We start from the raw sequence: 23,654 nt of genomic DNA on the forward strand, positions 1-23,654 counted from the left end.
TTTAACTCGTTTTTAAAATCAGAAATATATCGACCTTATTTTTGAAACCATTTAATGATTTAAACTCCACTGCATTATGGGGTAGTGAGTTCCGCAAATTTACCACCCTCTGCGAGAAGTAGTTCCTCCTCATCTCAGTTCTAAATCTGCTGCCTCTCAACCTATATCCATGACCTCACATTCTAGATTGCCCAACGAGGGGGATATTTGGTTTATGTTTACTTTATCAATCCCATTTACTATTTTATATACCTCTTGTTCCAGATCCCCTCTCATCCATCTAAACTCCAGCAAGTACAAATTCAAACTGTTTAATCTGTCCTCGTACATCAACCCTTTCATCCGGGATCAATCTGGTGAACCTCCTCTGAACTGCCTTCATTGCCACCACATCCTTCCTCAAATAAGGAGAACAAAACTGGACACACTACTCCAGATGTGGCCGCACCAACACCCTTTACAATTGTAACAACACTTCTCTAATTTATTTGCCTTTTTTATTACATTCTGTGCCTGTATACCGACTTTCTGCGATTCATAAACGACATCCAGATCCCTTGGCTCAGGCGCATTTAAAATCTGCTTTCCATTTAGATAACTTGCCTTTCTATTTTTGTGACCAAAATGGGTAACCTCGCACATATCTGCATTAAACTCCATCTGCCAAATTTAGGCCCAATCTCCTAGCCTATCTATATCCATCTGTAAAACGTTTACCTCCTCTTCACTACCTGCTTTCCCACCTATTTTAGGATCATCATCAAATTTTGCTATGCTACACTCTGACCCTGCTTTCAGATGATTTATATAGATTGTAAACAGTTGACGTCCGAGGACTGACCCCGTGGCACCCCACTAGTTACAGTTCAGCAACTAGAGAAGGACCCATTTTTCCAGCATCCTCAGTCCAACTTGCAAATTAGCTGTGTTTCGTGCATCCTAACAGCTGTTAGTTAGCATCCATCCATCTCAGAAAAAATTAGACTGCGCCTGAGGTTTATGTCACTTTTGTACCATAGAAGCTCGAGCATGTCTTTGGGAGCATGGCTGTTATCCGTTTGGCCCATGCAACCCAGCCAACAGAGTTACCACTGACTTGAAGGCAGACATGCTGGGAATCCTGTACGCTGGTGTACTTCCATATTCGGCATTCTGCCTTATCAGGCGACGCCCAATATTTGTCCGAGACAGTGGAGGTGGAAGCTGTTCGGCCACTTTTCTTGGCTTGCTACTGTACAGGCAGGTGCTGAGAACACAGGTCTGGTACACACACAGCTTTGTATTTTCAGTTAGTTTGCTGTTAGTCCACACTCGACTTTTCAACTTTAATGTGACAGCTGTGGCCTTTGCCATTCTTCAAACAGCAGTTTGGTAATTGTTGATCCAAAGTATGTGAAGCTGTCAGAGACCTCCATGTGAGGCTGTCAAAGGTGATGGAAGGTGGAGTCTCTGCATCATGGCCTATAACTTTGGTCTTCTTGACAGTGAATATCAGTCCAACTCCTTGTAAACCAGGGAGAACCAATCTAAAAGCTGTTGAAAGCAATCTTCAGTATGAGATGCCAGTATGCCATCATCAGCAAACAACAACTCACAGACTGGGACATTACACAGTGGTCTCAGCATATAGTCTTGCCACGTTGAGCAGCTTGCAGTCAGCTCTGTCATGCAGGTAGACATCATTATTTGAATTGCCAAAGGTGTACATGGAGAAAAATATGTCAAAGAATTGATGCCAAGACACAGCCCTGCTTTACCTCGCTGTTGATCTGGAAAGCCGCGGATGTTGCTCCATCATAACTGATGAAACTGTGCATCTCCTCGTGGGAAAAGGAAAGGCACCCAGGAATCCAGGCAAGCAGACTATATTCTGCAACAGTTTTAAGAGTCTGTCTCTGCTAACCAGGGCGACGGCCTTGATGAGAGCTATTAAGGTAATGTAGAGTGGCTTGCGCTGCTCACAGCTCTTCCTACGAAAGTGAAAAAATCATGTCAGCTGCAAATCTCCCAGCTTTGAAGCTGCACTGAGCCTTGGTAGATGCTTAACACCAGGGTCTGCAATCTGGTCAGAGTAACGTGAGCAAAGGCTTTCACGATATTTAACAGGAGATGCCTCGGTAATTGTTTTTGTGGGGACTGTTTTTGCATCATGCATGCCTTGAGGCCCAAATCTTTCCTTCCAGCAACGACACCAAAAGTTCATAGAGATGCTGCAGCATTGCTGGATTCCCACTTTTGATGATATCCGGTGGAATGCCATGTTTCCTGGGCTCACTGTCCAGCTCCTTCATGGCAGGAAAGCCTGGAATGGTGCTGAGCTTCTTCAGTGACAATGTTCTTCATTGTATAGAGCTTGAGAGAGTGCTCCGTCCATCCTTCCATCTCCATGTTAGGTTCAGTGTTGATCACCTTTGTCTTCAGGGAGCTTATTTGGTTGCTGCTGGACCTGTTACTTTCTTGATTCCTTCATGTGTCCCTCTAGCATTCCCAGATTCAGCAGCAGATTTTATGCAATACCTGCACTGATTTGCCCAATGCCAAATCATCCGTTGAGACTTGATTCCAGCACCTCTGAAAGCATTTAATTTTTGTGTGCTGGGGGCTTTAATTCATTAGGGCTCTCCTCTTGATTGCAGTTACTGACTCAATATCTGTCCAATAAGCCTCAGACCAGTCAGCATTCCTCTAATAAAAGCAAAAGGCTGTGGATGCTGGAAACCTGAAATGAAAACAGAAAATGCTGCATAAACTCAGCAGGTCTGTGCAGAGAAACTCAGCAGGTCTGTAGGAGGGTCATTTAGATCCAAAATATCAACTCTGTTTCTTTCCACAGATGCTGCCAGACCTGCTGAGTTTATCCAGCATTTTCTATTTTATTTCAGCATTCCTCTGATCTTTTTTCCTACATAGTGATTGCAGAGATGGTGTTGCGCAGATGATCCCACTTTGACACCACCCTCTGGCCTTGGGTGTTGTTGACATGATCAAAGATATTAAAGAACACCTGGGTCCTTTCTGGGTCACTGGTACAAAATAATTGAGTTGTTTGAGCGTCTTAAATCATGTATAATCCAAGGGCTGTCCAGACACGCCTCATAAATTTGAAAATTTTACAATTCTATTGATTATAGCACTTTGATTCACCTCTTGATTCATCACAGCTACACCAAAGCACTTGTCCAACTGAGAACCTGTCCATGATGACATACAATTCATGATGACATGCAGTTCTGATGATTAATCTCCTAAACCAGTCCACACAATGCTTATACCAAGAGGAAGAGAATAACTGGGAGGAGAAGCACTACATGGCCAATGATCTACATTTGAGATATCACCATTGTTATAAAGGTGCATGCCTGTGCCCTGGAGAGGGCACTCCAACTTGTGGTTCACGTTGACACAGCACAGGAAGAAACAGTTACCAAATATAAGTTCCCACACAATTGGTGTAAAGCAGGAGTGTCAGGGTTTACTTTTGACAGTGGGACAGATCATAAGTGGTAGGCATTAATCTGAGGATGATTTTGGAATTGTTTGTAATTCCTTGGCTGAAACCTGACCTTGCTACATACCAGGGAGTGGCCAGTGTCACACTCAGTACTAAGATAGCTACCAGTGATGGGGACACTATTGAGGGTGATACATCTGGTGATGAGTTCTAGCCAATGCCAGTGGCGTGATCTCTGATGTCTCCAGGACACTTTGTGGCAAAGCTTGATTTGAAAGTAGGTGTTTGTCACACAAGAGTCTATGGTAGAACAAAGCTCCAGCTATCTCTGCCCATTTTTATTCATCTTGCTAATTCCTGGGTGTCCTGTGCATGTTGGCCAAGTTGTGTACTAGGTACCCATTCTTGCATTCAAGTTCCCTAGCAGGTACTGTCCTTCAGTGCTGGGAATTCTATGATGCCAGCGTCAAGTGCCCCATAGAATTGATCCTTGATATCAGGGTTGCATGTGAGTGTCGGGACATTGGTACACATATGGTTAACTGGGTCCACACTTGTTCACAAGCAAAAAGTAAGAAGTCTCTCTGAGGCTTTTGTGGGCAAACTCAATCACCATGAGTATTTGTTTCTCCACAGATGCTGCCAGACCTGCTGAGTTTATGCAGCATTTTCCATTTTGATTTCATGGTTCCAACATCTTTAGAATTTTGCTTTTAGCATGAGTAGAAGGATTTTCTTTACTGAAAACACCATTCCATGCTTGAGTGTTGCCTTATGTGTTTTTCTTGCCACATAATGCGTAATGTATCCCTACAAGGGGTCCACTTTGAGTGAACCTTGTTTCTTGCAGCACAGCTAATGGCTACATTGAGGCTTGTATGTTTTTTGTCGATCACCTTGCATGTATTATCAACCTGCAGAAGGTCGTAAGTTAGGCCAGGACGCTTCGTCCTTGTATTCCATCTTAAAATGTGAAGGGCTGGTGTCTTGCCTAGTGTATAGTTTGGCAGTTCAAGCACTCATGCTTGAACTGCCAAACTATACTCATGCACTAGTACACCAGGTCTCTCTGCATAGCAGCATGCTTTAATATTTTATCGTTTAAATAATAATCCCGTTTGCTGTTATTCCTACCAAAATGGATAACCTCACATTTGTCAACATTGTATTCCATCTGCCAGACCCTAGCCCATTCACTTAACCTATCCAAATCCCTCTGCAGACTTCCAGTATCCTCTGCACTTTTCACTTTACCACTCATCTTAGTGTCATCTGCAAACTTGGACACATTGCCCTTGGTCCCCAACTCCAAATCATCTATGTAAATTGTGAACAATTGTGGGCCCAACACTGATCCCTGAGGGACACCACTAGCTACTGATTGCCAACCAGAGAAACACCCATTAATCCCCACTCTTTGCTTTCTATTAATTAACCAATCCTCTATCCATGCTACTACTTTACCCTTAATGCCATGCATCTTTATTTTATGCAGCAACCTTTTGTGTGGCACCTTGTCAAAGGCTTTCTGGAAATCCAGATATACCACATCCATTGGCTCCCCGTTATCTACTGCCCTGGTAATGTCCTCAAAAAATTCCACTAAATTAGTTAGGCCCTTTATGAACCCATGCTGCGTCTGCCCAATGGGACAATTTCTATCCAGGTGCCTCGCTATTTCTTCCTTGATGATAGATTCCAGCATCTTCCCTACTACTGAGGTTAAGCTCACTGGCCTATAATTTCCCACTCTCTGCCTACCTCTTTTTTTAAACAGTGTTGTCACGTTTGCTAATTTCCAATCCACCGGGACCACCCCGCAGAGCTGGAGTGTCCTCTCCAGGGCACAGGCCTGTACCTTTGTAACAGCGATGATACGGCACGGTGGCACAGCGGTTAGCACTGCTGCCTCACAGCGCCAGAGACCTGGGTTCAATTCTGACCTTGGGTGACTGTGTGGAGTTTGCAGGCCCTCCCCGTGTCTGCATGGGTTTCCTCCCAGTCCAAACTTTTGCTGATTAGGTGGATTGGCCATGCTCAATTGCTCCTTAGTGTCCAAAGATGTGCACATTTGACGAGGGTTATGGGAATAGGTCAAGGGAGTGGGGCTAGATAGGATCCTGTTTCAGAGTTGTTGGGCCAAATGGCTACCTCCTGCACAATAGGGATTCTAAGGACATTTCAAAATGTAGCTCATTGGCTGTGTACTGCTTCTCCCCTAGATTCCTCCTGGTACATTCAATGTCTGGATTTGTTTTAGAAGATTCATCATCACAGCTGAAAGTTCAGGGCAAGCTATTAGGAGGACCAGTACCTTCAGGAGGAATATTAATAATAATTATCGCTTATTGTCACAAGTAGCCCTCAGTGAAGTTACTGTGATTGCAATGTATTCAGAGATGAATCAAGGAGTTATAATCAATGGAATTGTAACATTTTCAAACTTTGTAGGGGTATCTGTGCAGCCCTTGGATGACATAAGACCCTTGTACAACTCAATTATTTCCTGTGTAATTTGTTACAACTTGCAGTATTTTTCGCACTGTTACTTCACTGGTAGATAAATCTGAGTTTGAACCTCAAGTTTGTTAACGTCCCTCGCTTGAGATATCTAGGGATTATATTGGTTAAACCTTGGTTGGCATGATCCTACTCTACATCTAGGCCCACAGAATCAAAAACACTTGACAGTCTACAATGTACTGTGCAGCTCAAGAGTGACTGAAATTTGTGAATGGAGCATCCATAATTGTTTTTGTTGTCTTTAAATGTACAACCATCTCAAATAGTGCTATAAAATGGCATACCTTTATTTGCATGTGTGCATAGTTGGGGTATAACCTAATGTGTGTTCCTGAGTGTATAATCTGTTATGGAATCCACTGAAAATGAATATAGGGCTGACTTCTGTCATGACAGCACATCAGTTGTTTAGATTTTTAAAAAATCTTCTGTTTCAGTACCTATAAATGGATGCGGCAGCTGGAGAATTAAAGCAAGCTTTACCGTCTTTTGAATCCATGCAAATACACGTGGAAGTCTGTGTGAAACAGAACAGGTAAGCCACTTTGTTTCATGCAGTGGAATTTGTTAAAGTAGTTTTGGGTTACAAGGTACTTGAAGGTAAGTGCTGATTCTGTTCAGAATTGACGCTTTTTTTAAAAAAGCACAAAAGCAAAATACTGCAGATGCTTCTCCCTTAAATGCTTGTCAAGCTTCCCCTTACATGCATCTATCTTATTCAGTTCATTCACTGCCTGTGCTCGTGAGTTCCACATCACTGTAAGGCAGTTTCTTATGAAGTCCCTTGATGACTATCTTGTACTGATGGCCTATAGTTATGCTCTTCTGCACCGGAGGAAACATTCATGCTGTATCCACTTTATCAAATGCTTTCAAAATTTTAAAGACCTCTTATCAAGTCACCTTGACTTTGCTTTTTTCGAGAGAGACCCAGCCTGTCAATCCTTTCCTAATATGAATAACCATGCATTTTCGGGTATTTGTAAATACTCTGCACTCTCTCCAGGCCCAAACATCCCTTTTATGGCAATTCTCTTAAGTGTGATCTAACTAACGTTCAACACAAGTTGAGAATCACTTCCCTACTTTTCAATTTTATCCCTCTGGAAATAAAGCCTAGTGCTTGGTTTGTTTTATTTTGTTACCTTGCTAACCTCTGGTGCAACTTTTCGGCATTTACGTATCTGTCCTCCAAGACCCTTCATTCCTATGCCATACCTAGACTTGCACCTTCCAAGTAATAGGTGACTTCTTTATTCTTCCTACCAAAATGTGCTACTTTTCTGTTATCTGTGTTGAAATTTATTTGCCCATTCTGCAAATTTATTATCATATACTCTTTATTGTCACAAGTAGGCTTTCATTAACACTGCAATGAAGTTACTGTGAAAAGGTACCAGGCGCCACATTCCGGCGCCTTTTCGGCTACACGGAGGGAGAATTCAGAATGGCCAAATTACCTAACAGCGCGTCTTTTGGGACTTGTGGGAAGACACCATAGCACCCGGAGGAAGCATTACTGTTCCCCTGTAATTTGTTGCAGTCTTCCTGAATATTGATTATTCCCCTCCCCCTAATTTAGTGTCAGCAACAAATTTCAAAATTGTATTCTTGATGCCAAAGTCAATCTAAATTGGGAATAACAGTGGTCCTGGCACTAATCCTTGTGGACTACCACTTCTCACCCTCTACACTCTGAATAACTGTCCTTTTTAAAAAAATTTGAGTACCCAATTCTTTTTTTCCAATTAAGGGGCAATTTAGCATGGCCAATTCACCTAACCTGCACATCTTTGGGTTGTTAAGGTGAGACCCAAGCAGACACAGGGAGAATGTGCAAACTCCACACGGACAGTGACCCAGGGCTGGGATCGAACCCGGGTCTTCGGCACCGAGAAGTAGCAGTGCAAACCACTGTGCTACCATGCTGCCCCTTGAATTAACGGTCCTTTAATCTGACTTTGCTATCTATCTTGAAGCCAGCTAGTAATCCATTCTGTCACTGTCACCACTCCACATTCTCTGACTTTATTCATTGGTCTCTTATGGGACACCTTATTGAAGGCCTTTTGAAAATCCAGACAGGGGTGAGACATCTCTGCTGTCTGACAGAATTACAACTTTTAGATGGTGGAATTCTGCCTTTTAATTTTTTCCCCCCACCACCTCCTCTCCTTGGCCCGGCCTGCTTCCAAAGTGGCCTAAGCCGAGAGGTGAGAGTCTCAGAAAACCTGGAAAATCTCTCGCAATTACGAGACCAGGTGCAGGCCTGGGGGTGCTGTCACACAGCCTCATGACAGCCCTGACCCGGAACTGGCTTGTGTAAATCTGTCACGCTGTAAATGCAGACTCCTCTGGTGAAGCACAGCAGTGCTACCACTAGCAAAAGGCTGTAATTACAGCATCCTATGTTTAATCAGGCACCTTCTGGTGAATAAAAATAAGGACAGCGTATGGTGTTTAGTTGAAAATTGGGGCTGAATTATGCCTTTATCTGAAGACAACGTTTGGTCTTGACTCATCATATGCAATGCCATGGGAGGTGAACTAGTTACTTTAAAATGTACAAATAAAAATACTACATTCAGATAAGCATATGAAAATAATTACACAGATTTAGCACTACATAACAGAAAAATATGTTTCTGTCTATGAAAATGCTAGCACATTTATTATCTCTAAACAAGTTAAACAAGTGGTCTTAAAACTAAGTTATGACCATGTATATTATACACTCAGTTTTACTCCTGATTTTCCCAAGCCTTTTCATTATAAGACACATCAATCTTCATTTGCGTCTGTAGTACAGATAAATAGACCAGAGTTGTGTGGTAATTACTTTATTCTAGCTATTCTAAGATTTTAATTTACAATTTCTTGAGTGTGGATGTCTTAGTCCCTTGTTCCCAATACTTCCAGGCAAATCTGCTGATTGCTTCCTTTTGCCACAAGACTCTGTGAGGACCATTGTGTATTTTTCATCCAGTTTCAGACAAGGCAATCTTCTAGCTTCTGTTCTCTCACAAAATTCAAACTGAGAGTAAGCCTAATCTGGATGGTATTTGGTCAAGGATGAAGTTATCTTTTTCTCTGCTGACAATGAAAATCGCTTATTGTCACAAGTAGGCTTCAAATTAAGTTACTGTGAAAAGCCCCTAGTCGCCGCATTCTGGTGCCTGTTCGGGGAGGCTGGTAAGGGAATCGAACCATGCTGCTGGGCTGCCTTGGTCTGCTTTCAAAGCCATTGATTTAGCCCTGTGCTAAACCAGCCAGGTGAGACTTTGGCTATCTTCTCTCAGTGAGCTCAGACTGGACATTTCAGATCCAAACTGTACCTAACTAACTTTATCAGATACATTTAAACCAGTGAATTCCCCTAAGCTCCATCTATCCCTACATGACACACTGGCATGCTCTGGGATGTCCTTGAACAGATCATTGATTTGAGGAAATAAATCTATTTTACAAAAATTGATTTTTCTCTCACTCCCAAAATAAAAACATCTCTCTGGGCTGCTCTTACTGCGATGATTGCAGGTGTCATGTCTCCCGTTCTTTACCTAAGTAACCCCTCCTACTGTTTTATGATTGACCACTCTAACTGTTTACCCCTTAAGTCAACCTGACCCCAACCTTTAAATGTAATTATCTCCAAAACATTTTGAATTGCATTCACCCCAGGATTGTTCATCGGTTTCTTAGCTGGATGCACCTATTTATCTACATTTACTCTTTTTACCTTCAACCTGAAAGCTTTGTATTCTAAAACACATGAACCATGAATCACAGAACAAGATATTTTAAGCACCAGAAATAAATTAAGATATGAAACAAGCCAGAAAACTTATTATGACATTGTTGTTTAATTAAAAATGCAGCAAGCAAATCTACACCTTTGCAGCAACTGTTATTGCAGGTGATGATTTTTACATGGCTTAAGTTCTGTTTTGATAGTACGGTGAAGCAAGAAGATGTGAGGCTGAGTGTGTTACAGCTACTAAGCAGGCACAGAGTGGTGTTCGGAGATTATGTCTGGATGGAATTTGATGACGAATTTCTGGCGAAGCATGTAAACTCTGTGTGCATTGTAGACACGGAGCTCTCATTTAAGGAGAGACAGGTAAGAGGTAGATGGGGGGAAGAGTTAAAAGTTACGAGGCATAAACTTTTGTAATATTTCTCTAAAATTGTATTTTGCAAGTGATCTGGAATGTGTCACAATATGTGATATATGCTTAGCTGGAAGGTAAAGAAAAACACAAAGGAAAATAAGCTTGCATTATAGCTTGATTGCCATTTTCTGGAAAGAGAAATAGTTAATGTTTCAAGTCAACCTTTCATGAAAACTGGAAGAGGTTAGTGGTGCAACAGCTTTAAAGCAAATACGGGGCAAGGAAAGGGAGGAGGGCAGGAGAGATGAAATGAATGAAAAGGGATAGCAATGGGGTAAGACGAGAAACAAAAGGTAGGTTCATATAAACATACGAATTAGGAGCAGTAGTCGGCCATTTGCCACTCACTCCTGCTGTTCCATTTAATAAGATCATGGATGATTAGATTGTGGCATCAATTCCACTTTCCTGTCTACCCGCTATTGCAGTGTTTTTCAAATCTTTTTGCCCCGGACCATTTTTACCAACTGGCCATCCGTCAGAAGCAACGCCGGCCAACCTTCGCGACCCAAGCCGGCCAACCTTCGCGACCCACGCCGGCAGACCTTCGCAAACCACCATTTTCTCTTACCTTTAATGCAAGAGGTGAGCTTGGGCTTATATTCCATAGTCTAGAGTAGCGAAGAATGAAAAATGACCTCATTGACATGGGCATTATTCTTTCAGGATTACAGAGCAGATGCAGAATGTAAGTTTTCCTCAGATGGGTGGTTTACACCCTGGGGATATAGTCTGCAAATTACAATGAGATGATTTTAGACATAGATGAGGAGGAATTACTTAACTCAAAGTATTGTGGACCTTTTTAATTTCTAAAATTCACTAGTTCTGCAGGCTCAGTCATTGAGCATATTCAAGACAGATGCAGGAAGACTGAATTGAATTTTTTTTTTCAATTCTCCTGTGTCAGTGCACTGACGTCAGGAGGAGGCGGTGTTCTCTCAGGGCTCCGGGCATGTGCACTGATGAGCGGGCACATGTGCACAGTGCGCCCGCATTTTTTAAAGCCGGTTGCAGCCACCATTTCTAAAGCCACTCGCAGCTGGCATTTTAAAAAAACGGCTGCTGCGGCCGTTGCAAATGAATTCACGCGAGCGGGGACGACGCGATGGATGGCTTTGCGATCCACCGGCGGGCCACCATCCTCACTTTGAAAATGCCTGCCCTATAGCCTTTGACTGCCTATTCAATCAAGAATTTCTCAAACTTGCCCTTAAAATATTCAATGACCCTATCTCCACTGCTTCCTAGGGAAGAGAATTCCACAGACCAATGACCATCTGAGAGAATAAAATAAGATCACCTCTCATTCTTCCAAACTAATAATGGATACAGGCCCAACAGGTCCAATGAACAGGCTTCATTCCTCTCATCCCAGGAATCAGTCAACTGAACCCTCTCCAAACTACTTCTAATGCGATTATGTCTTTTCTCAGCAAGGCGGCCCAAATTGCACACACTACTCCAGATATGCTCTCACCTACATTCTATACAACTGTAGCAACAGGGAAGCTTTTATCATCGGTGACAGTTGCCATCTAAAATCAAATAGTAGCAAAGGTAATGATCTGAAATGTTGAGTCCAGAAGGTTGTAAAATGACTAATTGAAAGACAGGGTACTGTTCCTCAAACCTGCATTGCACTTCATTGGAAAGGTGTAGAGGACTAAGGCCAGAGAGATCAATGTGTGAATGGGGCAGATAATTAAGTTGAGAGACAGCAGGATGTATGGGGGGGGGGGGTCATGCTTGTAGACTGAACGGTGTTTGCAAAGCGTTTACTCAATATACTTGTAGCCTCCCTGACTTGCAGTATACTTGCAGTCTCCCAGAGGAGACTGCATCTGTTCTTACTTAAAATGTGTTATATCTCTAACTTTTTCCAGTTCTGATGAAAATGATGGGGCCTATGCTGGTACTGAGTGGGGAGTGGCAATGCTGTCCCGTTGCAGTTCTGACAGCGCAATGGTCCAACTGAAATGTGGTGGCTATTATGCTTTCATGTTTGAAATACAGCCCATTTAAATAACCAGAAAGTTATATGCTTAGTAAAAGCTAAGAAGTATTGGGCAAATGCATTATTTTTTAAATTAAAGCTTTCTCTTCCTGTGATCTGATTCCCTCTTCACTTGGTCTCGTAGTCATAAAATCACTCATTCTAGTCACATGATGTTTTGCTCAATGACAAAATTGAGTGAACCGTAATAAGTTTTTTAATGTTAGTGCCTGTCACAGCGCTATCTTAAAATTGAAATATATTTTTATCACTGTTTGATTAAATTGTTAAATTCCAGAATTAATTAATTTTGAACTGTTACTTATAAAGAATATTTTGCAGACACTTACGGAAGTTGATCCGTGCTCTGTAGATGAGCTAAAAGGATAAAGTATGGATGCAAGGGAATTAATTCTCGGTATTCCAAATAGAATATTGATCTTATTCCTCAGGGCCTTTCCTGTGTCTGTGGGTTAGAAGGTAACTAGGTGGTGGTGGTGGGAGGGGGGTGGAGGGAGGGGGTGGGGGGGGGGGGGGGGGGGATGGATAGCATCGCTTTGGCTTTTATTTAAAAAAATAAAAGCTTTGTCATTCTATTGTAATACCTTACAAAATAGGGTATTTACTTTTTCTAATTATTTCTACCCAGTGCATACAGAACCCCAAAATTGCGAACTTATAACTTTTCAGATCCAAAAACATGATTGCTGCTATGAAGCCATCCTCTTCATTCTCTGTTACAGCCCATTGACCTGACAAAATCCAACGTTTCAATTTATATATTTCGTCTGAATGAAGAAGGCCCATCCTCTGATATTTTGGAGGGAGAAGAGGAGAATATGACCGCATCAAATAACTGGCTCCTTCCTGCTGGTATGTACCACAAAACTCGATTGCAGTTTTGTGGAACCTGACTGGGAGATCGCCCCACACAGGAAAACGTTTGCACCTGAAAGAGCCATCTCCAGTCACTTCCTATTTAAACTTCAAAACCTGAAAGAAAGCAACCGTTCCACACACACTCGCTGTGTTTAAATTCAATCAACCCAAGCCGAACAATGAATTCTACTTTAAAATCTCAGTAAAGAGCCCCTAATATTATTACAATCCCAGACCAGACCCCAACAGTGGCTAGGGTACTGGACAGAAACCCAAATATTTTATTCTAGTTTTGTAAGACTGAGGAAAGGATGCTTTGTTCCAGGAGTGATTACACAAAGAAATAAGGATATAATAATCTTTATTAGTGTCACAAGTAGGCCTACATTAACACTGCAATGAAGTTATTGTGAAATCCCCTAGTCGCCACACTGCGGCTCCTGTTTGGGTACACTAATGGAGAATTCAGAATGTCCAATTCACCTAAAAAGCATTTCTTTTGGTATTTGTGCGAGGAAACCTGAGCACCTGGAGGAAGCCTACGCAGACATGGGGCAAAATTGCAGACTCCGCACAGATAGTGACCCAAGCGGGAATTGAACCTGGGACCTAGTGCTGTGGTGACCTATGGGCAGCATGGTAGCACAAGTGGATAGCACTGTGGCTTCACAGCACCAGGGTCCCAGGTTCGATTCCCCGCTGGGTCACTGTCAGAGTTTGCACGTTCTCCCTGTGTCTGCGTGGGTTTCCTCCGGGTTCTCCGGTTTCCTCCCACAGTCCAAAGATGTGTGGGTTAGGTGGATTGGCCATGCTAAATTGCCCTTAGTGACCAAAACGGTTAGGAGGGGTTATTGGGTTACGGGGATAGGGTGGAAGTGAGGGCTTAAGTGGGTCGGTGCAGACTCGATGGGCCGAATGGCCTCCTTCTGCACTGTATGTTCTATGAAGCAACAGTGCTAATCACTGTGATATTAAAATAAACTTTATTACTAACACACTATTAAAATCTTTAACATCACACGAGAAAATGCCTTACAATTACTCCTAAACTATATTACTCAATGCAGCGAATACAATACCCTTGATTGCTATCTTTATTTCCACTTAAACAACAAGAAAAATAAACCAAAGAGAAAAGACTGGAAAATCTCAGCAGGTCTGGCAGCATCTGTAGAGAGAGAAAAGAGCTAACGTTTCGAGTCCAGGTGGCCCTTTGTCAAAAGAAAAATAAACATCTCCGCTCTCAATCCACCATGAAATACCGCTGGCATTCAGGAATGTTTGCTTTACAGAGATGTTCTTTGAGAAAGAGAGATCTCTTGACACTGCTTTAAGGACAAGATCTGATCCCTGTCAGACTCATGCATAAACTCTGCTTTCTACAAAATACCTGATGCCTTAGCTCCACCCAGCAATGACATCACCGTACCAAGCTGAAATCAAATTAACTCCACAGAGAATCCCCTTAATCAAAATGAAATTCCATTAGCCCAAGCTTTTTACAATGGTTTAATTGCCAACTTTTCAAAGTAGGATTTCTTTTAAAACATGACTGCAGTAGTCAAACACACTCTAACCCATGTTTTTAACCCTGACTGCCCCAAATAACTATAATGTATTACATCTGAAATTCCTACATTCATCACAGAATTCTTGTAGAAAACAAACTGCACTTGGGGTTCTTGTGAATTAAAATTGTCAGCATACTTGAAATGTAATGTGCTTTATGTTTTTCATTAAATATAGCTTTTAATTCCTTTGTCGTAGGTGAATTCCATGGTCTCTGGGAAAGCTTGGTATACGATAGTGAGGTAAAATCACAAGTAAGTGCCGTCAAAAGTTGCAACAATACCCTGGCTATGAAGGCAAAACTGCTTGAAGTGCTAATGACTAATTACTTTTTGTTCTTCATGTTAATCTATAAGATTTGTTGATGTAGCTGAATAAAGTTTAATCATTTAGCATGGACCTCTTCATGACTATGTCAACTCTTCCTGTCTGCATCAATGTACCACAGCTTCTTTAAAAATATTTGATTGCGAAAGTCATCCTTCACAAAATTCTCTCCGACAAAATATTCTGTATTTGTGGTGTCAACTCTGTCATAAATAAAGTTTCTAAATTTCAAAAGGAATTGTATTTGAAACAGATGTTTGTAGTGTCAACACATTGAAGTAAGTTAGAGTCATAACTTTCCTTTTTCATTTTGTCTTCTCATTTTTTATGGAATAACCAGCCTGCCATCGGTGTTTTAAGGCTCCACAACAGCATGTACCCTCAAACGAGGATTTAGGCTGTATTTAGATTGATAGATTCAAATATTGGGGTCAATTCTCCACCTCCCCAGCCCTGTTTTTTTTTTTGACGGCACACCGTCGCTGGCAGTGGGTTTCTCCGTTCCTGCCGCAGGCCAATGGGATTACCCATTGTAGCCACCGATGCTGCCGGGAAACCCGCGGTGAGTGTGTGCTGCCGGCAGAACGGAGAATGCCGGGGGCAGAGATTTCACCCCATTGTTTTTGTGGCTATGCTATCATTACGTTTTATAAGTCTTGAAGATTCTATTATTTATGCACTTTAATATATTTAAATTAATTTATTTTCGTTAAGTGATAACCTATATTAACTTTATATCTTACAGTTACTTGACTACGTCTCAACCACCATGCTGTTTTCTGACCGAAATGTTGATAGCAATTTGATTGCCTGGAATCGAGTGGTGCTACTCCATGGTTAGTCTTGACTCTTTTACGATCAATGCCTTTTCTTGTGTTGTTCCAATCCATTCGCAGTATTTTATCTCCTAATGGTACCTGCCATGCGTCTGGAGACCCGCCCTCTTTTTGTCTAAACATTAACTACGATAGGTCATGAATCCCTGCAGATCTCGTTGCCCATTTGAGAAGTGTGTCCTGCCCAAGCATGAAATCTTCAAGACTCCACATGGTGACCTGTTGTCATGTCCAGAGATCAAACATCACAAGCCTCAGCATGGTGGCGCAGTGAGTAGCACTGCTGCCTCACAACGCCGAGGTCCCAGGTTTGATCCCGGCTCTGGGTCACTGTCCGTGTGGAGTTTGCACATTCTCCCCTTGCCTGCGTGGGTTTCACCCCCACAACCCAAAGATGTGCAGGGTAGGTGTATTGGCCACGCTAAATTGCCCCTTATTGGAAAAAATTAATTGGGTACTCTAAATTTATAAAAGAAAACACCACAAGCCTCTTTTTGTGTTGATGACATGACACGGTAAAATTCTTGGTTAAAGTATTTGAACTTGCATTAATGCATCATACTACAGGTTGTAATCTATTCTGCCAAATTTAGTTTCATGCATGCCCAGTGTCTGGAGAAGTATTTCACCAGGTACAGATCAATCATAATCCAATTTAATGGTCGAATAGGTTTAAGGGATTGAAAGGTATGGGTGTAAGTCAATCATCCAATGTTTCCTTCAGGGCCCCACTGGGTCAGGAAGGTGAGAGGCCAGCCAGGTTCTCGCACCTGATCTTGATCAGCGATTCCTATTAGAAAATGTGCATAGTTAGATCCTTGGAAAATATATTGTGATGCTCTCTGTGCTGGAATAGCATGCAGAAATTATATGAAGATCATGGGCAGGATTCTCCGTTTGGAAGAGTAAGGGCGTGATTAAACTAACTGGGAACAAAGTAACCTGGGACAAACTAACTGGGAACAAACGCTGCAAAGAACGTTTAGCAGCGACTCATGTAGTATAAGGGGCCTCAGCAGGGATCGCTTGGCCAAGGCCGCACATGGTCCAGTTTTGTATACAGGGGAGCTCCACCCGCCAGAACTCCCCAGTGTAGCGAGCAATCGGGACACCATTTTTAAATAGCGTCAACATCTCTGAGGCCCCCGAAGCGACTCCCCAGCCCGAACACACTGTGGGAGGGTCCCTGACCCGATCGTGCACGTACAAAAATGCCAGTGGGCACCCTGGCAGTGCCACCTGGGCACCTTTGCAGTGCCAGGCTGGCACTACCAGGGTGCCCAGGTGGCACCAGCAGTGGCAGGGCACCACCCTGCCCAAGTATATGCAGCTGGGGGCCTCTGATCCCCTTGAAGACCCCACAAGTGCTGTTCCGCCTGGTCCCCGTTTGTGGAGACCAATGCTGAAAGGCACTCTCCTGAGGTCTCCCAGGCGAAGGGGATGAATCTCAAAGCTTCAGGTACCTCAGGAATCTGCACATTAGAGTGAGACTAGTTGTCTCGCTCTAACTTGCGGATTTGCCAAAAAGTGATGGTCTGGATTTACATCGCCAGTGCTACCAGCCTTGCAGGAGGACTGGCACGCAGTATTGAAAGAAGATGAACAACCTCCTTAGGACAACTTTGGTGTGTCACCACCTGTGTTCCCTGGTATCAGTCCTGTCCCTCACTCCTCACATCATCCACCCACTCTCCTGGAGACCAACCAAAACCCACCTGCCTGCATCTCCCTTACATGCCACACTCCTCCAAACCCCAACACCTGTACTGCCCTCTAGCCAGATGCCTTGCACACATGCTACCAGCTACAAAACCCCCTTCCTGTAGAACCTGCCTCCATGCGTCTCACAATGTCCTTTGGGTCGTGTAGGACAATGCGGCCATAGTCGTAGGGAGCACGAGTAAACCGGTGGTGACGTCCCAGACTTGCGAGTGCAGACACCCCGCGGAGGAGAGGGTGATGGAGCTTTCGGGCAAAGTAGAAGATAAGCCTATCCCCGCGGCAAAGGTCAGCAATCGTGTGAGCTCCCCATGCAAAATGATGTCCCTATAACAAGTCAGTCATCCCTCTTCCACAGACCACTCCTTCCCAAGATCTCACCATGTCTCATGTCTTAGCAAGATCACAATCAGACCCGGCTGAGTCATCCGAGCTACCTCACCCCCAGCACACTCCAGAACACCAGTCCATGGAATACAATGACTTTTTGTTACTGCTGTCACCATCGCAGAGACTATCACCTCGGTAAGGAATTTTAGTAAAGAGGCTCCTAGGTCATCTTCTGGCGCACGCTTCACACATGCTACAGCACATCAGGTGGAGGTAGGAGCTCCCAAGGGAGCGGGCGGTCGATTATAGAAAATATGATCCCACCGCTGGCAGAGATGCAGACACAGAGCCAGAATTTACAAGATGCGCAACTTTCCAGCCACTGCAGGTGCTGCTGGAGGAGTTAAACCGCCTTCCGGCGCAGGAGAATGTGCCAACAATGCGTGGTACCCAGCCCAACACTGAACAAGTGGCGTCTACAGTGGAAACCTGAGGCAAGAAGTTGGAGCCATGAGTCAAGACGGCCGAGGCTTGGGGCAATCTGTGCGGTTGATGGCTGAAGCGCAGGTCAGGGGAGTCCAACCACGGACAGACATGTCCCGGGCCCACACGGACATTACTGCAGCACTCCAGAGCTTGGCCCAGTCACAAAGGGTCATGGCTGAGGGCATCGAGGGCATTGGCTGGGTGCTGACCGACCTTGGCTGGGCGCTGACTGATCTTGGCCAGTTATGGACGGACATGACCGAGGCAATGAGGGACATGTCTCACTTGTTGAAGGACGTATCGGGTCTTAGTGCTCTATGGTTAGGGCATTCTGGTTCATACGAGGGTAGTCCTCCAGAACTGGCAGCACCAGGTGATGGAGCTTCTGGAGCTCACTCCAGCATCGCCTCCGTCCCATAGAGTAGCCCAAAGGCCATCGAGCTCCCCGAGGGCAGAGGAAATGATGGGCCCTGTGCCGGTGCCTCCCGCAGTGGAGGTACTGGAACACCTTAGCATTTCCGAGTCCTCCCTACCTGACACTGACGCATCGGATGGGCAGCGGGTAGAACAGGGTGGCACCCAAAGTCGGCCAGACAGGTCCAGGCCCTCCAGAGGATGGCCGCCAAAGGTATTGCCGGTCAGAGGGCGAGAAACACACAGCAAGCCACCTCCACATCTGATGTGCTGTCTGGGGTCATATCTTGAAGGAGCGGTAGACCACGTAAAATTAGAAAGTTAGACACCATTTATGTTGGCATGGGTGTAGCACATAGGTGATAATTAGGGGTCAGAGCACAATGCGTATAGTTGCCAGTAAACACTTCACCAACATTCCAACCTGCCTCAATCCTCTGTCACCGAAGCGTGTTAAGGGTGGCCTGGACTGGGTGCAGTGGGTGTGCCGGGTTGCGGGGGGGGGGGGGGGGGGGAGGTGTTGGAGGATGGCGTAGGGCCAGGGCCCTGAAAGAAGTGGCAGGGACGGGACGGGATGAGAAATATGAAGTCGCCTTGTATGACAGTTTACACAGTGAGTGACCCCTCACCATCTCCATATTCGCCCCTCCTTGCCAACCTCCTCAAAGGATATAAGCTCGTGAGATGGATTGGTCAGTGCTCATACAGGGAACACCTGGGAGGACGGTGGAAGGTGATCCTAAAGGCAGGAGTCAGACTTTGTCAAACGATAAGGAGCATCAGAGCTCATCTCACAGGAATCAAGGATTATGGTGAGCGGGCAGATAAGTGGAGCTGAGTCCACAAAACGATCAGCCATCAGCTTGATGGCGAAGCAGCTCGAGGGACCAGATGGCCTACTCCTGCTCCTAGTTCTTATGTCACCATCGTCCTCTATCCCATGGACAAGACCCGCTGGGGTGATGCTGGTAGGACCCTCGGAGGTGGTAGAAGGAGCTGCATGGTGGGGTGCAGTGAAGGGCAGAGGGGCAGGCAAGGTGCAGTGAAGGAAAGAGTCACATGGAAGGTTGTGAGCGGCTATGGGGAAGGGGGGGCATCATTTGGAGGGGGTGGAAAGAGCGTGATGGAGAGGTGGCACGGAAATAGAGCTGCCTGTGGCCAGGCCTCTGAGCCGGCAAATTGGGAGGTGATGAGGTTGTCCCGTGTGCGGCAGCCCAGGAGCACACGTTGGGCGGTCTGCCCTGCCAGCCCGGAGACCACGCCTGGTTCTTGTTGGGCATCCTCCTCCTCAGGTGAAACCTGCCGCTCTTCCTCTTCCTCCAGCATGTCTCCCCCCTTTACTGTGCGACAGGCCGGCATGATGTTAGAGACCCACCTGGAGCTATTTTGGAGAGCGCTCCAGACATCTGAAGCGCATCTTGAGGATGCCGGAGCACCACTCAATGATGCTCCTGGTGCTGCATGAGTATTGTTATAACAGTTCTCTGCGTCAGTCTGGGGCCTGCAGACAGCTGTTATTAGTCAAGACGTTAACAGGTAACCCTTGTCGCCCAAGAGCCAACCCCTCATCTGAAGGAGTGCCTCAAAGATGCTGGGAACCGACGAAAGCGCCAGGACATATGCATCGTGCGCGCTGCCTGGGTACCGGGCACAGGCATGATGTGAAGCTGGTGGTCACACACCAACTGCACATTCAGGGAGTTGAAGCCCTTCTTATTGATGAAGGACACTTCCTGGCGAGCTGGTGCTTGTAGGGGGATATGCATCCCATTGATCATCCACTGAACCTAGGGCATGGCAGCGAATCCTGTTGCCCGGGCATCCTGGTGTGCCTGGGCCAGATTGAAGGTTACAGAGTCCCCTGCCAGGGCGCATAGGGCATCCATAACAGCATGGATGTACCTGTGTGTGGATGCCTGCAAGAGCCCCAGTTGGTCCTTGGAAAGATCCAGAGGTGTAAAAGTTCAAGGTAACCTCTGCAGGGGGAGAAACTAGAAGATATGTTAGCAAGATGAGTATTCCCTTGCCCATCCAAATCCAACAGGCTGCATGGTGACCCTGATTTCCACCCCCCACCCCAACACACCTCTCAGCCGCTCCACTCGATATGTTACCCTGCACTCCTGCCCCCATCAGTGAGTGGCAGCAGGCCTCTGGGGTGGGGAGCCTCTATCCTCACCACCCATCTCTGTCAAGAGGGGTACTGGTGGCTGCTGCCACCTGGGTCAGTGGTAGGTTCTATGGCCCCTGACCTGTTTTCCCAGCAGGGTTGACTGTGGCTGTTCTTATTCTGTGACTGTGTGTTAAACCCATCAGCAGGGTGGCATCTGGTTGTGTGGAGAGGGTCATGATGTTCCAACAATCGATTCCATGCTTAGAGACTTGTGTGTGGGCAGCTCCTACAGATTCAGTTGAGCGAGGCAAGTGTGTGCCTGTTGGGAGTTTAGTTGCAGCCTTACGTGTGACTTGGGTGTGACACACAAGTTGTGACAACCTGCTCAGGGCAGGGCTTGAAGCCAGCCAGTGGTTCCAAGGGGTGGGCTAGCTGATAATGTCATTGGTGGGGCCTCTGCCCTGAGATGGGCAGTGCCAGGGAGGGTGCCAAATGTCACGATGCATGTGTCCTTTGTTTGGCATAAGCTCTGCTATTCCCCTGCAGTGGGGCTGCGTTCTGATGAGTGTATTGAGTGAGTGTCAGCATCTGGTGGGTCACTGATTGAACTTGGCCACGCTGATACCACTGGCGTCTGAGGGTTTCCAGGGAGGCGGCTGGGAAGGTCTCCCAAATGACCAGAGGTACTCTGAACATTTCCAGGGCACAGTGAGCAGTCAGAAGAGTGAACAGCCATGGTCCTGTAAGTAGCACCAAAACACAGACTGCAACAATGGCGGCCTGAGCCAGAGCACCCCGATCCCGAGGAGGACACCTCGAGTCAACGGACTTGTCACCAAGTTGCCCCCCGCTACCAGGCAGCAGAGCCCGCCCCCCCCAAAGCAAGCATGACAATTTTGGAGAGTTTTAAAAGTTTCTGTACTTCTCGCTCCCCCTCAGCAGCCATGGCACCCAGGCCTCCTTTGTTACTTGCACTAATTCGCACCCACATGACTTTCACCTGAGAGAGGCAGAGCATCCTTTGATTCGAGTAAGTTAGCTAGCTGGGAATAATTATGGATTACAATGCCATGAGCACAAAGACAAATTAATAATTTGTAGAGTAATGTTCCGTGTTGTACCTTACTTGCCCTACTACATTCTGTTCTAAATTCTTTTCATGAACAACATTCCGATTGGATGGAACAATATTCTCTTTAACAATTACTTTTGAAAAGCATTGCAAAGCTTTGTAAGAAGAAGGCATTATGGTACAGTATTGTATTTTCAGCATCTAAGCAGCATTCCTGCTCAAACTCTGCATCAATACATTCTAAGGTTCATGTGACTGACACACAAGTGACTCCTCTATCTGGATAGCGGAGGGCTTTGATTAATGTAGGACGACTATCTTTCAGAAGTAACGAGAAAACAATGGTATAAAACTAAACTATTCAAATGTGTTCTTTGCTCATTGGAACTCAGTCCGAAGGAGCTGGGCACAATCTGTCTGTTAAAGCGTTGCATAAAGAGCAATGTATAAAGCCAGCTTTAAAAAATACTTCAGGATTCTCTGATGAGGAAAAACTAATATTAGACTGAATTCCTGCCTGAGATTGCTGCCTGTGATGTGCATGGAAATTGCGTGAGGTAGAGATTGTACTTCATTGTGATACCATAGCTAAAGGACCTTTCAAAAGCTGTGTAATGCTGTAATGAAAAATGACTCATTTATCAGCTTGGCAGGACTACTGTGGGTGCTTGTGTGGACACAGCCTGGCTGTGAGGGAGATAGGAAATGTCAGCCAAGTTCTAGTTGCCCAAATAGAATCCTACAGCAAAGGAGACTAATTGACACATCATGTCTGCTGGCTCTTTGAAATAACTATCCACTGAGCCCCTCACCCCCTGCCTACTCTCCATTGGCCCTGCATTTAAAAGAATCCTTTTAAGTATAGATTAAATTTAACTTGAAAATTTCTGTTGAATCTGCTACCTTTTAGGCAGTCTGTTCTAGGCCATAACTAAATCAGAACAACATAAGTGTCACAACTTCTTTGTTTTCTCTCCTTATCATAGGTCCTCCAGGAACTGGTAAAACATCTTTATGCAAAGCACTGGCTCAAAAACTTACCATTCGATTTTCTCACCGGTAAGCTCCACAAAAGTGTTGCATTCAATTAGGGACGTTTGTTGTATTCTGCATTAATGGCTCACTTTAAAAAATATATTTTTGCCAGGAATAAAGCACCTGACGGCTGGTTCTATTAGCCAATACTTATGGATATCATTGGAGGGTGTGTGTGTGTGTGTGTGTGTGGGGGGGGGGGGGGGGGGGGGGGAGAAGAATTGGCACCCAAAATATTGTTGCACTATAGGTATATAATAACTTTTCAATTAATTCAACTGTTTCCCAAATCTTGGATCTGCATGATAGTGGTTCAGTATAAACATTCTAACCTTTAATTTTGGGATCTCAGCTTGAATTCATCCAGCCTGATGGGATAGCAATCATATTCTGGTGATTATTAAAGTATTTATAATATGATATTTCACACATGACCCAAAATGGCCACAGTTTGTAAGCCTGGTAAGTTAAATTAGTTAAATATGAATTGCAGGGTATATTTTTCTCCGTTATTCAGTGCGGTATCTCACTTCAGGATTTAAGCTGCTGGCATCCTGGATGAGATAGCAGCAATGGGGATATACAAATTGCATATTGCAACTGTGGGTGTATTCACACAGTTGAGTAATACATAAAGTACATTATGGAGTTCACATGACCTATAACTGTTTATTGATTTTGGTTATGATGAGCACAAGAGCCTGCCTTTCAGGTGTTATTCAACAGAGTTGT

General features: G+C 44.7%; 1 protein-coding gene across 2 annotated transcripts in view; it reads left to right on the forward strand.

Annotated features, from left to right (window-relative positions):
* trip13 (thyroid hormone receptor interactor 13) overlaps nucleotides 1-23,654 on the forward strand; it is a 46,551-nt gene that overhangs the window by 1,339 nt on the left and 21,558 nt on the right. For both annotated transcript variants that reach the window (XM_038796808.1, XM_038796809.1), the window contains exons 2-7: nucleotides 6,412-6,509; nucleotides 9,929-10,094; nucleotides 12,886-13,015; nucleotides 14,789-14,844; nucleotides 15,663-15,753; nucleotides 22,874-22,946. In XM_038796808.1, coding sequence (XP_038652736.1) covers nucleotides 6,421-6,509; nucleotides 9,929-10,094; nucleotides 12,886-13,015; nucleotides 14,789-14,844; nucleotides 15,663-15,753; nucleotides 22,874-22,946 — 605 coding nt within the window. In that variant the 5' untranslated portion in view covers nucleotides 6,412-6,420. The remainder of the gene's footprint in view (nucleotides 1-6,411; nucleotides 6,510-9,928; nucleotides 10,095-12,885; nucleotides 13,016-14,788; nucleotides 14,845-15,662; nucleotides 15,754-22,873; nucleotides 22,947-23,654) is intronic.

Source organism: Scyliorhinus canicula, chromosome 5 (genome assembly GCF_902713615.1).
Source record: "Scyliorhinus canicula chromosome 5, sScyCan1.1, whole genome shotgun sequence".
Taxonomy (NCBI): domain Eukaryota; kingdom Metazoa; phylum Chordata; class Chondrichthyes; order Carcharhiniformes; family Scyliorhinidae; genus Scyliorhinus; species Scyliorhinus canicula.